A 15,692-nucleotide genomic window follows, 5' to 3' on the forward strand; every position below is an offset into this window, starting at 1 on the left:
TGCAGGTGGATGCGGCCAGAATCACAGGGTGCACCGGAGCTGGGTGTCACAGGGCAGAGCAAATGGCCTAACCTCCTACCAGCCTCCAGGAGGAAAAACCGCAAAGATCAAAGGCTGAGGGGACAATGGAATCGATAGGTGGAAACAGAAAGCCAAACGACAGTGGCCCTTGTCACCACACTGCTGGCTGTACTCGGGCATTTCTGAGGGTTTTTAAGGACACAAGGAACAGAAATGCAAAAGATAGATGGGAAGGGATATTAATACGCCTGAAAACCCATTCCTAAAAGTTCCTCTTTTTCTTTTTAGACATTTCTATGAAATTTTTGATACCATAGATTTTTTTCCAAAAGACAGTAGAATCTCCTATTCCATATCAATCCCTGGCCCCAAGTGCACACGTGAACACACACACACACACACACACACACACACACACACACCCCACTGCACCTCCTTCAAAGCGTTAACAAGAGATAAGGGGTGTCCCCTCTAATTGACTGAATCACTAAGGACGTTTTACAGCAATTATTCCTGCCATGGGTTTAAAGAAACGTGTCTCAGAGCCCCGGTCACTTGTGATGGGCCCAGTCCCATCTCAACCCACTCCCCCACGCCCTAATTATTTAAAAGTTGGAGAGTTCTCAATCAGCCAAAATCTCCATCCTGTTTCTTCTTAATGCTTTTGCATAATTAGGGCTCTCATGGCTCGAGCTGGTTCCCTGACAACCACATCCCCTCCTCCCTTGGTGTTGCACGGTGTTGTGGGCACAAAGAGCCCTCCCCACCCCCACCCCCGGCTCAGGCCAAGGTGGAGGGGACCTGGGGAGCCCAACCACGGCATGGGGCGGCTGTGACGGACCTGTGAATCAAAGGAAACGGGAGGTGAAGCCTGAGAGCGGGTGCCCGCCTTCCTTCCCAGCCTCACATATAACCGACAGCTCCTCCTTCTGCTTAAAGCCCTCCTTGGCTCCCCAGTGCCCACAGGATCCAGGATCAAAGTTTAGGCTCCTACCTGTACCTGACCAGCTTCTTCTCAATGGGTCCCAACCAGCCTGCTGCTTCTGCCTCACACATGTGAGTTCCCCTCTGCCGCACACTCGAGCCCCCTTCCTGCTGGGCCCCTGGGGCACTGCATCCACTCAAAGGTTCTGGGGGTGAGTATCTCCTCAATGTTGAGCCCTAGGCATCTCCCCCTGCCTCCCCTAGCCCCTGCCCTGCCATGTGGGGGCAGACAGCAGAGTGGATCATGTTCTGTGTGACCTCAGGCAAGCCCCTGGTCCTCTCTGAGCCCAGCTTCCCTCGTCTGGAGAAGCAGCACGACGGCATCTTCAGAGGTCATGTCTGACGGCGCTGGCCCAGTGTGGGGCTTGCAGTAACTGCTCAATAAAACCATGGCGGGATTCCTGGAGTGAGTTTCATACCATTTTCTCTCCCTGAGATCCCTTTCCCATTTTCAGCTGGTCTTTCTTACCAACCCCTATATATCCTCCAGAACCCCAGGCTCACACCTGCTTTCCGTGCATATTGTTCAGATGTTCTCTAAAGAAATCCAGTGCTTACCCTCTGCTGCCCACAAGCCGCTGGGTACCTTCTTCTGTGGCACTGACAGGAGGGCCGAGTCCCCTCATGGGGCTGTAAGCTCCCTCGGGCCAGGGGTCCTGCCTTGGTCATTAGTCGCTGGTCATCTTGGCGCCTCTGCCTAGCATGGACCCTGTCTCATGGCCCTGCCCTGCTCCCTGAGCAGAGAAGCTTGTGCTGCTGCCTGCCGTTTCTGCTCTAGCCCCTCACTGACATCTTTCTTCCTCAACCTGATGCCACTGCAATTTCCAGGCCTGGCAGAGAAGCCTCAACCAACCTGGGGGTGGCCCCTGTGTGCCCGTGGCACTTGCTCTGTGGTCCTCTTGGTGGCACCTGCTGTGCCCCACTCCCGTCGTTGTCAGTGTGTGGACGACACTCCTCTGGGACTGGGGTGGAGGCCGATTGGGTTCAGACGATAGAAATGCATGGGCTTGAGCCATGCATTCAGGGACAAGTGCAGCTCAGTGAGGCCTCCGGAAAAAAAGATGGGGTGGGAGGGACCTGCAGGTGGGTGCAGGTGGGAAACACGGGAGGAGGTGGCCTGGAGGGGAGAGGGGCCTATGGGGTCCTGGGTGGTGATCACCCCGGGCTACTCTGGCCATGGTTCCCTCCTGTGATCTGATGGGATACAAGGCCATCCATGAGGGTGGAGTGGCCTGAGCCTGCTGGCCTCACCTCGGGCCGCGCTCCAGGAGGAGCTTGGAGGGTCTGAGCAGCAGAAGAAGGACAATGGGGGTTATGGATCCCAGAGCAGCCCTGGACACTGGGTTGCTCCTGGGTTCCAGGTGATGCCACGGTTTGGGGAGGGGCCTCCTGTGCAGCCTCCTTCCCTAGCCCTGAGGCGGTACAAAGTGGGGAGGGGGCAGGGAGTTCCGACAAGGGCACGGGTGGGTACAGCAGGCGCTCACTGATGAAGAGATGACAGCTGTCACTCCCTGCCCAGCACCATGTGATCGAGCCCCATCAAACAAAAGAAAACTCAAGCCCAGCTGTGGCCCCCAGGCCCGGCACACTCTCCCCTCAGCCCATCTTTGCACACAAGAGCCCGCCTCTCCACCTGTTCCAGCCACACGGGTCCTGACGTCAGCCAAGTTCCTCTCAGCCACTACTGTGGGGTGCGGCACCCCTGCTCCCATTGCCAGGCTCTTTCTCATCCAGGGACACCTCTCCTGGCCCCTGGGGAGCAGTGCATCAGAGGGCTGCAGACCCATGGAAACCTTCCCGCTCCAAGGCGCCTATTTATTTACCAGTGCACTTCCTGTGGTTCCTCCACACACCTCCACACAGACAGGAGCCTGGTCTCTGCACAGAGCCTGAAGCCATCCTGGACCTTCCCTCCCTCCGTCTCCATGCAATCCAGCAGCAAATCCAGCAGGCTCCACCTGAGACGGGGGCAGGGCCCAGCACCTTCCCCACCTGCACAGGCCACTCACTCTGCACACCAGTGTCTCTCACCTGCGTGAACACGCTTGCCCTCAGCCGGCCCCCACTTCTACCTCACCCCTCAGCTTATTCTCCACTGGGCAGCCAGAGGGATCCTGTGAACACATGGCCAGGCTGGCCCACTCCCTGCTCAGACGGCCCTGTGGTTCCCATCCCTTTCAGAGGAAACCCGAAGCTCTTGCCCTGGCCTGTGAGGCCTCCTCCAGCCACACACCTCTCTGACCTCACCTCCTCTCGCCAGCCTCTGTATCCAGCCACAGGGCCTTCACATGGGCTATTCCCACTGTTGGGGAGCTCTGCCCTGGCCCCACACCCAGATAGCTACAGGGTCTGGGCTGGGGCTGGTCTTTCCGCAGCAGACCCATTACTAGAGTGAGTTGACTCCACACAACCCCTTTAAATGCACCCACTCAGGTGGGGCACAGCGGCTCATGCCTGGAATCCCAGCACTTTTGGAGGCCGAAGTGGACGGATCACCTGAAATCAGGAGTTTGAGACCAGCCTGGCCAACATGGCAAAACCTTGTCTCTACTAAGAATACAAAAAGCCGGGTGTGGTGGCGGGCACCTGCAGTCCCATCTTCTCAGGAGGCTGAGGCAGGAGAATTGCTTGAACCTGGCAGGCGTAGCCAAGATCACACCATTGCACTCCAGCCTGGGTAATAGAGTGAGACTCCATTTCAAAAAAAAAAAAGAAAAGAAAAATAACCCAGCTCACCCACAATTCCTGTAAGAGTTTTAGTTCTCAAGGCTTCTGTGATGAGTAAGGGAGAAAGAGTGCAGGCTGAAAGCATGAGACTCTCTGAGGCTCTATCTTGACTCTACTTAGCTGTGTGACCTTGGGCAAACGTCTTAATCTCTCTGTGCTTCAATGCAGTAGACAACAATGACCCCCAAAGGCATCTATCTCCATCCTCCACCCTAGAATCTGTGCACCTGTTACCTCACATGGCAAAAGGGGCTTTGCAGATGTCATTAAGTGAAGGACCTTGAAGTAGGGGGTGACCCTGGATAATCTGGATGGGCCCAATGTTATCACAAGGGTCTGGACAGGAGGAAGAAGGAAGGGTCAAAGATAGAAGAAAGAGATGGGATGATGGAAGCAGAGGTTGGAAGGATGAGCCGAGGAGTACAGGCAGCCTCTAGAAGCCTCTAGTAGCTAGAAAAGAAAAGAAAACAGCCTACCCTGCAGCCTCCAGAGATAACACAGGCGGCTGATGCCTTCATGTTAGCTCCCTGAGTTCCAGAATGTACAACAGTCTTTTGTGTTGTTTTGAGCTACTAAGCTCGTGGCAATTGTTCCCGCAGCGATGGGAAGTGAGTATACAATTGCCCCTTGACCCTCACGCAACACAGGCTTGAACCTGCGCGTCCCCTGATGTGTGGTTTTCCCAATAAATACACTGAAAACATTTTGGAGATTTGCCACAATTGGAAAAAACTCAGATGAACCCTGTAGCCTCAGATACACACACACACACACACACACACACACACACACACACACATATCAAAAGAAAAAGTTAGGTATGTCACAAATGCATAAAATCCAGGTAGACACCAGTCTCTTCCAATGTTCATCAGCTGTTGATGTTACCGGTAATGCTCCCACCAACAGTCGCCTATTAGGAGTGAAGTTTTGGGGGAGTCAAAAGTTGAGTGTGGACTTTCAACTGCGTTCGGGCACTGTCTGCACCCCTAACCCCCACATCATTCCAGGGTCAAGTGTATTCAATTTCCTCATCTGTAGGATGAAGAGTATAACACACCCATCATAGGTGCTGAGTGTTTAATGAGATATAAACTGAAAACAGTATGTGTGTGCACTAAGCGTGCAAGGAATGAGCTGCGGCTATTATTTCACCCAATACCGGGCCAGGCACGTCGCTGGGGACCTACGAAGGGTCTCGGCCATCATCACCCCCTATTCTGAGAAATCCCAGTGTTCTGGGCACGGCTCTTTCTTTCCGTGGGCTCTGTGCTGTCATAAGCAGAAGTAACTGTCTATTTTGAGGACTCATGTATGGTTGTTTCCATGGTTACCCTGTCACCCTGCCAAGCAGACACAAGACCCGGATTTCTAGTGCTTCGGAGAAAGGTGGGAAGCTGCAGAGGGAACAGAGTGGCCTGTGTGCCTCCAGCTCTGCCCTGATGGAGGAGGGGTCCGGGGAAGTTACAGAGCTTCTCAGACCCTCAGTCTCCTCATCTGTCCAATGGCAGAAACGAGCACCTTCCCGCATCCAGGACGCTCTTCATTCGCAGTTTGATTCTGTTAGGAAAATGATGCTGTGAGCACATCTCCGGGGTGCCACTATCAGCCGCTCCCTGAGTTTTGAGCAGTAACTGGATACGCGGATGGAAGTGGGAGGTGAAGAACTAATCCTAATCCCCAAATCTCTTTTTAAAAATTAGCTCAAATAACAGCCATTTGTGTTCAGATTAAAAACAGCCACCACCTGCTAATTGGAAATCAGCTGTGTGCTTCATTTCCCATGAGAGCCTCAGAGCAAAACACAGCCTGGACAAGGCACGCGGAAGGACAGACACTTCAGCCACTCACCCCGATGTGTGGCAAATTAAACGAGGAGAAATGGAAGCTGTAAAAGCATGCTAAAAATTGCTGCACAATCTTTTTGCTGGCATGAAAGAGAAAGTGTCCGTACAGGATATTGAGTTTGAGAATGAAGAATATTCCAGAAAAATTTTAAATAAAATTTGCATAAATCAGTAATCAAAAAAGAAATTAAGCTGGTTTTTTAAAATTTTTCTTCTCTTGGCTGGGTATGGTGGCTCATGCCTGTAATCCCAGCACTGGAGGCCAGGAGTTCGAGACCAGCCTGGCCAACATAGCAAAACCCTGTCTTCACTAAAAATACAAAAAGAAAAAAAAATAGCCAGGCATGGTGGTACACACCTGTAATCTCAGCTACTCCAGAGGCTGAGGTGAGATAATCCCTTGAACCCAGGAGGTGGAGGCTGCAGTGAGCCAAGATCGTGTCAGGGCAATGGAGCCAAATTCTGTCTAAAAAAAAAAAAAGAAAAAAATTCTTCTCTCTCTCAAAAGGACACCAAATAGATCTGCACACAAGTTTTCCTAAGATTTCAAGAAGCAGATATATTACATCAACTGTTCCAGAAAAAGAAAGAAAAAGCTGCCCAGTTCATTTTAGGAGAGTTGAATAATCTTAACATTGGGCAAAGAGAGTATAGGAAAAGAAAATTAAAAACCAACTTCGCCTATGACTGTGTGTGCAAAAAGTGTACATAAAACCTTAGTAAATCACAGGCGGCCCCACCCTGTCTACAGACTTGGGATCACTGGTGGGGGCAAAAGCCCCCAGAGGTCAGCATGATGCCAGCCTCCCAGGTGAGTCACTGGGCACAGCCAACGGGCTCTTGGGGATTTCTCAGCAAGGACCCGGCCCCAAGGTTGCCCAGGCACAGTCAAAAGTCCTCAGCGGCCTGGAAGACACCATGTTCCTCTCTCTGCACCTCGGCCTGCCAGAACCTTCTGGAACCTCAGTGCAATCCGGAGAGGAGCAGAATCTGCCGAGGCCCTAAAGTCAATATTCACTGCAGCCCTGGGAGCTGGGGGTAAAGAATGAAATTGAATGGAGTCATCGAAAATACTCATATTTCTTGTACTCTTGAGTTCGTTGGCTGATTCACACGAGGCTCATACATTACCAGGCATATGAAATTATGTGACTGAAATGGATGCGTCTGTGCTTGGGCTCACGCAATGTGCAAGGTATATGTGACCGCTGCTTTCGCCCTGGGGAACCAGATAGCACAGGCTTCGGGAGCCAAAGGGGGTCTGACTGCCCCCTCTGGCCCACTGAAAAATGCCACACGAACATTGAGGGGTGCACAAAACTGTCCTATGCCTGTCTCTGTTCTCCCTAAATTCCACCCTTCCTGCACACACAGGTGTTTTCTGATTCAAAGTTCAAATCCATCATTAAAATAAAAATACACAGAAAAATAAAAAGAAAATATCCCATCAGTTTCTTACAGCTCATCACTCAGGGACAACTCCGTGTATTTCTTTCCAGAGTTTTCTCTGTTTCCATTTTTTTTGGTGGTCTAGCCTTATTTTGTTATCCCCTAAATCTTTCATCATCATCACTTCCCCATGGCATTAAAAAATCTTCTACAACAATAGTTGACATGACCAAACAATATCCTGTTACATGGATGTCATCATTGTCGACATCATTTTCTCAGCATTTTAAACTGGTGGCTTAACATTTTCCTTCTCTTCCTCAAAAGGACGCCAAATAGATTTACACACAAGTTTTCCTAATACTTCAAGGAGCAGATATATTACACCAATGGTTCCAGAAAAAGAAAGAAAAAGCTGCCTAGCTCATTTTAGAAGAGTTGAATAATCTTAGCATTTAAGATTAGGATGTTGAGGATATTTCTGGATTTCCACCCGCATAAACAGTGGGGTGCCATGAAAGCCCATCCTCCTTCCCACAGGGCTCACACAGGGTCGGGGACTGGACCGGGAGCAGGAAGAATCCCCTCTCTTCCCCAGTATTCTCCCATCCCATTCTGACCCAGAGCTGGCTGCACACAGGCACAGCTGGAGGCCCATGCGGCCTGAGTCAATGGGTGGGAGGCATAGGTGGCGTAGGTGGTGGGGGCGGTGCCCTGCAGTGGGCAGTGGAACGGCCCCCAGCGATGGCTGCGTCCTGATCCCTCACACCTGTGACTATGCTGTGCTACACGGCAAAGTCAAATTAAGGCCAAAGATGAAATCAAGGCTACAACTCACCCATCCTTGAGATGGGGAAGTCATCCTGGATCATCAGAGTGGGGGCGGGAGGGCAAGGTGATCACAAGGGTCTTTAGACTCGAAAGACAGACAGGAGGGTCAGAGTCATGAGAGAGGCTTGGCTGCTGTGGGCTTGGAGAATGGGGGAGAGGGGCCACGTGCCAGGGAACGCAGCGCCTCTAGAAGCACCTCTAGAAGAGACAGGGAAACCGATGCTCCCAAAGAGCCTCCGGAAGGCACTAGTCCACAGCACCTTCATTCTGGCCAGTGAGCCGGGTGTGGGACTGTGGCCTGAGACGATACATATGCCCTGTTTCAAGCCACCAAGTGTGTGGTCCTTTGTTGTGGCGCACAGGACACAGCCCCGGGCCCCCTGCACCGGGGGAATCTCAGCTGGTCTCTGGCCTCCCATCCGTCCACGGGCCACTAACTCCACACTTACCTCCAGGCGGCACTGCTGCCTGGACATCTGGCTGCCTACTTGACCCCTTTCCTTGGAGCCCAATACGGGCCTCAGGTTTGTAGGTCTGAAACCTGCCTGCTGGTCCCCAGCACCCCCTGTTGTTTCAGGCCACAGACCCACCTTCACCCACAGCTCAAACCAAACTGCAGAGTCACGCCCCACAAGGCAAAGCTCGACCTCCAAGCAACATCCCGAGGGGCAGCCAGGTGAGCCCTGCCCCACCTCCTAACCTCCACCCCCACCCCCAGGGTCACCATTTCTTCCTGCAGACCCTGCAGGGGCCTCCGATGCCTGCTCCCCCGGGGACCCTCTGCAGCGTCTCCTCCTCGTCCTCAAGTCCCCATCTCACAACAACCCACAGCTTCTCCTTCTCAGCTCACCCAGAACAAAACCCAGTCCCTCCCTTGACCTACAGGCAATGTCTGGAGTCATGGCCACTGCAGTTCCCTCCTTCTAGAACATTCTTCCCCAGAGATCAGCATGGCCCACCCCCTCAGGGTGTCTGTTCCACTGTGATCTCTTCAGGGAGGCCCTCCCTGACCCCCTCTGTCCCTGCACTTGACTTTGTGGGTGTTGGTGCCATTGCTCGCCACGTCCTGACATGTGTCAGGTGTGTGTTCACTGCCTGTCTCCCCGGCAGATGCCAGCTCCCGATGGTTGGCCTCTGCGGCACGCCCATGCTGGGAATAGGCACCTACTGAATGCCTGGATGGCTGAGCGTGACACACGGAGCGTGGACAAACCCAGAGGAGATGAAGGGGTGGATGTGGGGGCCAGAACTTGGCCAAAGAAGGAGGCAGAAGTTGGAGGTTTTGGGGGGCCCTAAGCCTGAGTCCTGGGGCTGGTGTGCACCCTGTCTCTGACTGCCCAGCAAAACCAGACTCCCCAAGGGAACAGTGTGGCCTGTCACTCCCAACCAGCCCTCTGCCACCGGCACCCAGGCTTCAGTCAGGCTCCTCTGCGTTTATTCAACAAGAGTTTATTTCCAGACACTGTGGTAGGCTCTGGGGACAGTGAGGGGAATCAGATAACCAAAGTCCCTGCCCTCTGCCTGGGGGCACCCCCCTCCTGCCTGGCCCCTTGCTAGCCCTGCAGGGCTGTCTGGGACGGAGGATGCCATGGCCTGATCCCGCACCTTCAGGGGCCTCTGGGACAGCTGTGGCAGTGTGAGCCCGTGGCCACAACCCAGTGCCAGGCAGCCCAGCCCTGCCACTACTGAATGTGGGTGACCTCGGGCCAGTAACTGGAGCTTCTGTTGCCTCTTTTGAACAGCACCTCCCGGGGCTTGTGTGAAGATTCGATGAGCTCACAGGTGAAGCCCTCGGTGGGGGCTGGGCTCAGAGTGAGTGAGCGGTGTGAGCTGTTATGCTGGGGGTTGCTGTGTCACAAAATGTCCCCTGGAACTCGTTCAGCCCCAGACCTCCACGGATACCCCTGTGGGACCCCCACAGCAGGCCCTGTGGTGGGCTCTAGGATGAGGGCACATGTTATAGACTCTGCTCCAAGGAGCCGGAGAAGATGGGAAGCCCACAGCAAGTTCGTCGGGTGTGGCTAGTTCCAGAAGAGAGGGAAGCTTTGGGGGCTGCAGGGCCACAGAGCAGGATCCTGATCTAAAGTAGGGGTCCGGGAAGGTTTCCGAGAGGAGGTGACATTTAAGTTTGGTGCCTCCTTACCTTCTGGATGCCCTGACCCTCGTCCTAGAGCCCTGAACCCTAGAAGCTGGGATGTTCCTGGCTGTACAGGGACTCTGGGGGGCAGCAGGTGGCAAGACCAGGCTCCCTGACCAGCCAGCACTAAAGAAACAACGGGCTCACCCACCTTGACCAGTCCAGGACATGCTTATCCCATACCCACCACCACCCCTGCAGCAGCTGCACCAGGACAGGACGTCCCCGCCTGCCCACCTGTCCGCTGCACAGCCCCTACCCCAGGCACGGGCACTTACGCTTGGAATGCTTGTCACACAGGGCAGCTGCCCGCATGTCGCAGAGCCGCAGGGAGCCCTTGCTGCTGCTGTAGACGAAGAGGTTGCAGTGGTGCGGGTGGAACTCAGATGCTGTGATCACCTCCGTGAGGTCCTCCATGTTGGCTGGCTTGATGTCCACGATGTCTGGGAGCAGTGCAGTCAAGGAAGGGGCAGTTAAGCACGCCCTCAATGTTCCGCCTTCCTGGAGGTTTCCGACACCTCTCCCAGGCAAAGCCATCCACTCTTGCGTCTGAACTGGCTCTCTGTTCCTGAGACCCTCAACATGCATCCCAGCCAAGTGTCCCCCTGAGCTGCAGACCTGCATGGTGAACCGCCTGCCGGCCACCCCTTCTAGGTGCCTGTCCACTATCCCCATGAAGCTGGACCCCCACTTCCCTCCTGACCTGCACCCCCAACCTGCACCCCACCCCAGTGAGGGTGCATCAGTTCCAGCCACACATAGCACTGACCTGTGGAGCCCCTCTCCTCTGCCCTCCTCCCCCTGTTGGTTGCCAAGCAGAAGGAAAAGAGCATTTATTGTGTGCCTACTGCATGCTGGGCGGTGGATGCTCTTGGTGAATGATTTCAAGTCTTCCTGGTCCCTCTTCAAATTGTGTCTGGAATTGAGTGTGTGGGCATCTGGGAGATTCCCTTCCTGGCCCCAGCACCCACTCCCCTTCTTCTGGCCGCAGTATGGAGATTCTCCTTTGGGCAAAGGTTCTTCTGGGTTTCGGGGTCGGCCCCATCTCGGCTCTGATCTGTGCCCTCCAGCCCCCAGGACTTGGAATACTGAAAAGGCTGGGATGCAGCTTGGTCACCCCTGCTGGGCTGGGTGGTATAGAAAGAAGGGGCTTCTATCTGCTGCCAGGATGAGGAGAAACCCTGGAGCTTGAGGGGGGGGCAGACAGTGGAAAGAGTGCAGAGAAAGATCTGGTGACGCCATTGGAATCCTGCATCAAGCTGAACCTGAAGCCATTCCCCACAGAATGTTAAAGATGGGAGCCAATAAATGTTGGCTTTTTGTTTAGAGTCACGGACTTTACTGCGTGCAAAGGCGGTATCCCTGACTGTTACACTGGAGCACAGACAAGATGAGAAACTTGTCCAGGGTGGCCCAGGTGTGAGTGGTAAGCCTGGATTCAGCCTCACAACTTCCCCGGCCCCAGCACCTGCTCTTTTCCTGGCCCTTCCCTGCTGCCTAGCAGCAGATCAGAAGCTCTTGGAGCGTGCAAGGACTGGCCTCCACCGAGCCTCTCTCCGGCTTTCCAGCTTCAGATCCCACCTGTCACCCTGACAGAAAGGCCCTCTCCCCTCTCACAGCAATGACCTCGGGCTCCGGTCTCCCCAGCCCTGCATGGGGCTTTGCACGGTCTGTTCCCTCTGACTTTTCAGGTGAATGTGAACCCTGGAGTCGGAAGGTCTGAGGTTTGAATCCCAGCTCTGTCACCTCCTGGCTGTGTGACCCTGAGCGAGTTCCCAGCTATCCGTGCCTCAGCTTCCTCATCTGTAAAATGAGTCAGCAGTATGACTTTATCACTTTTCTGTGAAGACCATCAGAGGCAAAGCCCTTCACACATTGTCTGATGCGTTGCAAAGCTCAACATTCGTTTCCATTATTATTTTCTCTCTGGAAAATACAGATTGAAACTCTGAACTCCATCTGCCCTCCCTCTTCCTCCACCCAAGCTGCTGCCTCTCTCAATAAGAAAGCAGTATTTGTAATCCCAGCACTTTGGGAGGCCGAGGTGGGTGGATCATGAGGTCAGGAGATCGAGACCATCCTGGCCAACAGGGTAAAACCCCATCTCTACTAAAATACAAAAAAAAAAAAAAAAAAAATTGTTGGAGACAAGCCTGACCAACATGGCAAAACCCCATCTCTACTAAAAAAAAAATTAGCGGTGGCATATGCCTGTAGTCCCAGCTACTCGGGAGGCTGAGGCAGGGAAATCAAAGCAGTATTTTCCGACCTCTCTAAACACAAGGGGTTATAAAATACCAGGAAAAACTAATGGCTGATCTGTGCAGTCAGAAAGCACTTACAAGGGTCTCTGTGCTCGTGCTCCAATCTTGCTTCCCGGAAGCACATCATTAACCAGAAACTGAGAATCACATAAAAATAAAGAGGGAAAAATGAGTTGTCATCACTGCCTGGCTGGTTTCCTGGGAAACTACAATTTTCTAGTATGAGAAGCAGCAGCGATTAAATAATGAAAAAACGATACTGAAGGCCAAGGAAGAAAAGAGCCCTCCTCCTGCCACGCTGATTTCGCCAGCGCCCGCCCGCCAGCCCCGCCTTCAAGGGCCAAATGCCTCCCATGGCTTTCCAGGACCTGCTACCCGCTCAGGACAGCTCTCAGGTCCTTACTGAACTTCACTAAAATGGGATCCAGAGAAAAAGTGCGGCCACTGAGGAAATGTCACACACATTCACAGCGCATGGAAATGTCACAGCCCATGGATAATGTGCACTAGAGAGGCAGGGCAGACGGGGCTAAATTCTCTCTGCACACCCTGAGACACACAAAAGCCACGGGAGGCTTGGCAGCAACAGAAGTGCCCGGGAATGTGGGTCCCGCATGAGTTCTGCTCGTGTCATCAGGACACGTATTCTCGCTGTATTTCCTGGGGTTATAACTCATGGGGCACAGTGGGTGCAGGAGGACTCGGTTGGGATGAAGTCAAATGCTGACACACAGGGCGTTCCCTGAACATTCCAGGTTCTCTCCCAGGGGAGATCTCTCCCTCGGCCTTTCAGGACCCAGAGTGGCCAGTGGCTTGTTGCTTCTGCCAATGAATAGACAAGTGAGGCATGTTACTTCCAGGCTGAAGTTTTGAGAGCCAGCGCGTGGTCTGCTGTGATACCGTTCCCTCTGCAGTGAGATCGCACTGAAGCCAGCCTATGACGCACGCATTTGCAGTGTGAGTGGGAGGTTCGAAGTGGGTGTTTGGAGCCTCAGAGATCTTCAGGTTGTTTGCTACCACTGCAAAACCGGCGCCCCCTTGACAGGTTCAACGTCCACCCAAACGCTCCTTCCTTTCCCACCTGGGGATGTTTCAGAACTTTTCAAAGTATGTAGGAGGCCAGGCGCCATGGCTCACACCTGTAATCCCAGCACTTTGGGAGGCCGAGGCGGGCAGGTCACCTGAGCTCAGGAGTTCGAGACCAGCCTGACCAACATGCCAAACCCCGTCTCTACTAAAAATACAAAAAAAAAAATTAGCCAGGCGTGGTGGTGTGTGCCTGAAATCCCAGCTACTTGGGAGGCTGAGGCAGCAAAATTGCTTGACCCTGGAAGCAGAGGTTGCAGTGAGCTGAGATCGTGCCACTGCACTCCAGAATGGGTAACAGAGCAAGACTCCATCTCAAAAATAAATAAAGTAAGTAAGTAATAAAAGTATGCAGGGCTCCATTACATCTGTAGCCCTGTGGCAAACATACCTGAGCCACAACAACCCAGGGCCGGCCAATGGGCACGGACACTCAATCGAGGACCCCATGTATAGGCTGGGGACACAGAGTCCCCAAAGGCAAAGGGATCGAGGGCCTGAATTTGGAGAGATGAAGTCCCCCAAACCTGGGTCCCACCAACAGCCCAGGACCATGGGGGAGCCATCACAGGGGAATCTCTCCTGCTGTTTCTCTCTGTCTTTGGATAGGGTGGGTGGTGTGAAACAATCATGTGAGACACAGAGGCCCTGCATCCACATCACCCTGCAGAAGGAGCAAAATCACTGTCATGGCCAATGTGGCAGGTTCCCCACAACAGGGTCCCCAAGGTAAGAGCTCCCTGGGGAGGCAAGCAGTCCCGAGCCTCTGAATTCCAGGGCCCAGAGCCGTGCCCAGAACCTCTGGGCAGCACGGCACCCTCCAGGGTGTGGGCACTGGGCTGGGTCCCTGCTCACCCGGTCCCTGGGACCACCTCTCCAAGACCTTGGCTCAGGTGGCCATAGGAGCTACCCGGCCCTGCAGCCCAGCCCTATGCAAAAGGAACTAATTACCGAGTGGGGCGGTCCCTGGTGGCGCTCCCTCAATCCGTCATAACACAGGGGCCTGACGATGGACCCCTGACAAGGGAAGTAGCTGTGGGAGAAGCCTCCGGGGCACAAGAATGATGCCCAAACTCAGCTACCGCGAACACACCTTTTTGCCTCACATCGTGGCCCCCCATGTGTAGACTTTGAAGCATTTGGCCCTGTGACTACACTCGGTGGCTTTAACTTTGGCAGGACCAGCACCAGGTCAGAAGCTGGGGACCCCCGGCTGGGCATCTGGTCTTGGCTCTCGCTGGGACATCATTTCCATTCTGCAAGGCTTGGTTTCCCCATCTGCAAAATGAGGATCTGGGCCCTTTCCTTTCCAGGACTAACTGCAGGTGGCCCCACCCCTGCTTCATGATAGCCGCCTAAATCCTACTTGAAAAACTGCTTCACAAGTTTCATTTCAGGACTGGCCTCCCTTAGGAAAGAGCATAATTAGGCTCATTTAAGAGTCCCCCTTCCCCTGGCAAAGCGGCTTGAATTATTCACCTTCTGTTTTTCCACCTAATTCCACTCCAACTGTCTGGTGGGCTTTTGTTTCACTTCTAATCACACTCTAGCAGCTAAGAGTCATTTTCCCTGCAGGAAAAGTTTGTCAGACACAGGAATTCCAGAGAGCGGAGCAAGTTACGCAGAGAGGATGAAAAGGAGAGAAGGTAAAATTGCTTTTCAATCCCATACGCCTCAACCGAGCACAGACCATCTTTCTCCAGTGCGGTGGGTTGAAGAGTGGCCCCCACAGATACGTTAGTATAGTATACGCCCATCACATCCTAACCCCCAGAGACTGTGGAGCGTGCTCTCATTTGGGAAAAGGGTCTTTGCAGATCTTGAGATGAGATCACCCTGGATTACCCAGGTGGGCTCTAAATGCAATGACAAGTGACCTTCTAAGAAACAGAAGAGGAGACACCAGAGGAGAAGGCCACGTGGAGACAAATGCAGAGATGGGAGCGATGGCTATAGGAACACCTGGAGCCCCGGAGCTGGAGGGGACAAGGCAGGCTCCTCCCCTAGAGCCTTCAGAGAGAGCATGGTCCTGCCAACACCTGGAATGAGAACTTGTGGCCCCAGGACGGTGAGAATATATCTGTTGTTTGAAGCCATGAAGTTACGGCAATTTGCTACAGCAGCCACAGGACACTAACCCACCCAAGGTGCTTGCTGGGAGTTGGAAAATAAGAGCAGACACAATGCCAGTGCTATGGGCGCCTGCACAGCCCCCCACACCGACAGCCACCCCACACTGACAGCCACCCACACCGACAGCCACCCCACACCGACAGCCACGCACACCGACAGCCCCCCCACACTGACAGCCACCCCACACCGACAGCCACGCACACCGACAGCCCTCTACACCGACAGCCACCCACACCGACAGCCACCCCACACCGACAGCCACCCACACCGACA

At 53.7% G+C, this 15,692-nt stretch overlaps 1 protein-coding gene across 2 annotated transcripts in view; it reads right to left on the reverse strand.

Moving 5' to 3' along the window:
• Positions 1-15,692, reverse strand: part of PPP2R2C (protein phosphatase 2 regulatory subunit Bgamma) — a 148,325-nt gene that overhangs the window by 14,806 nt on the left and 117,827 nt on the right. For both annotated transcript variants that reach the window (XM_023206880.1, XM_023206879.1), the window contains exon 6: positions 10,215-10,379. In XM_023206880.1, coding sequence (XP_023062648.1) covers positions 10,215-10,379 — 165 coding nt within the window. The remainder of the gene's footprint in view (positions 1-10,214; positions 10,380-15,692) is intronic.

Source organism: Piliocolobus tephrosceles, chromosome 3 (genome assembly GCF_002776525.5).
Source record: "Piliocolobus tephrosceles isolate RC106 chromosome 3, ASM277652v3, whole genome shotgun sequence".
Taxonomy (NCBI): domain Eukaryota; kingdom Metazoa; phylum Chordata; class Mammalia; order Primates; family Cercopithecidae; genus Piliocolobus; species Piliocolobus tephrosceles.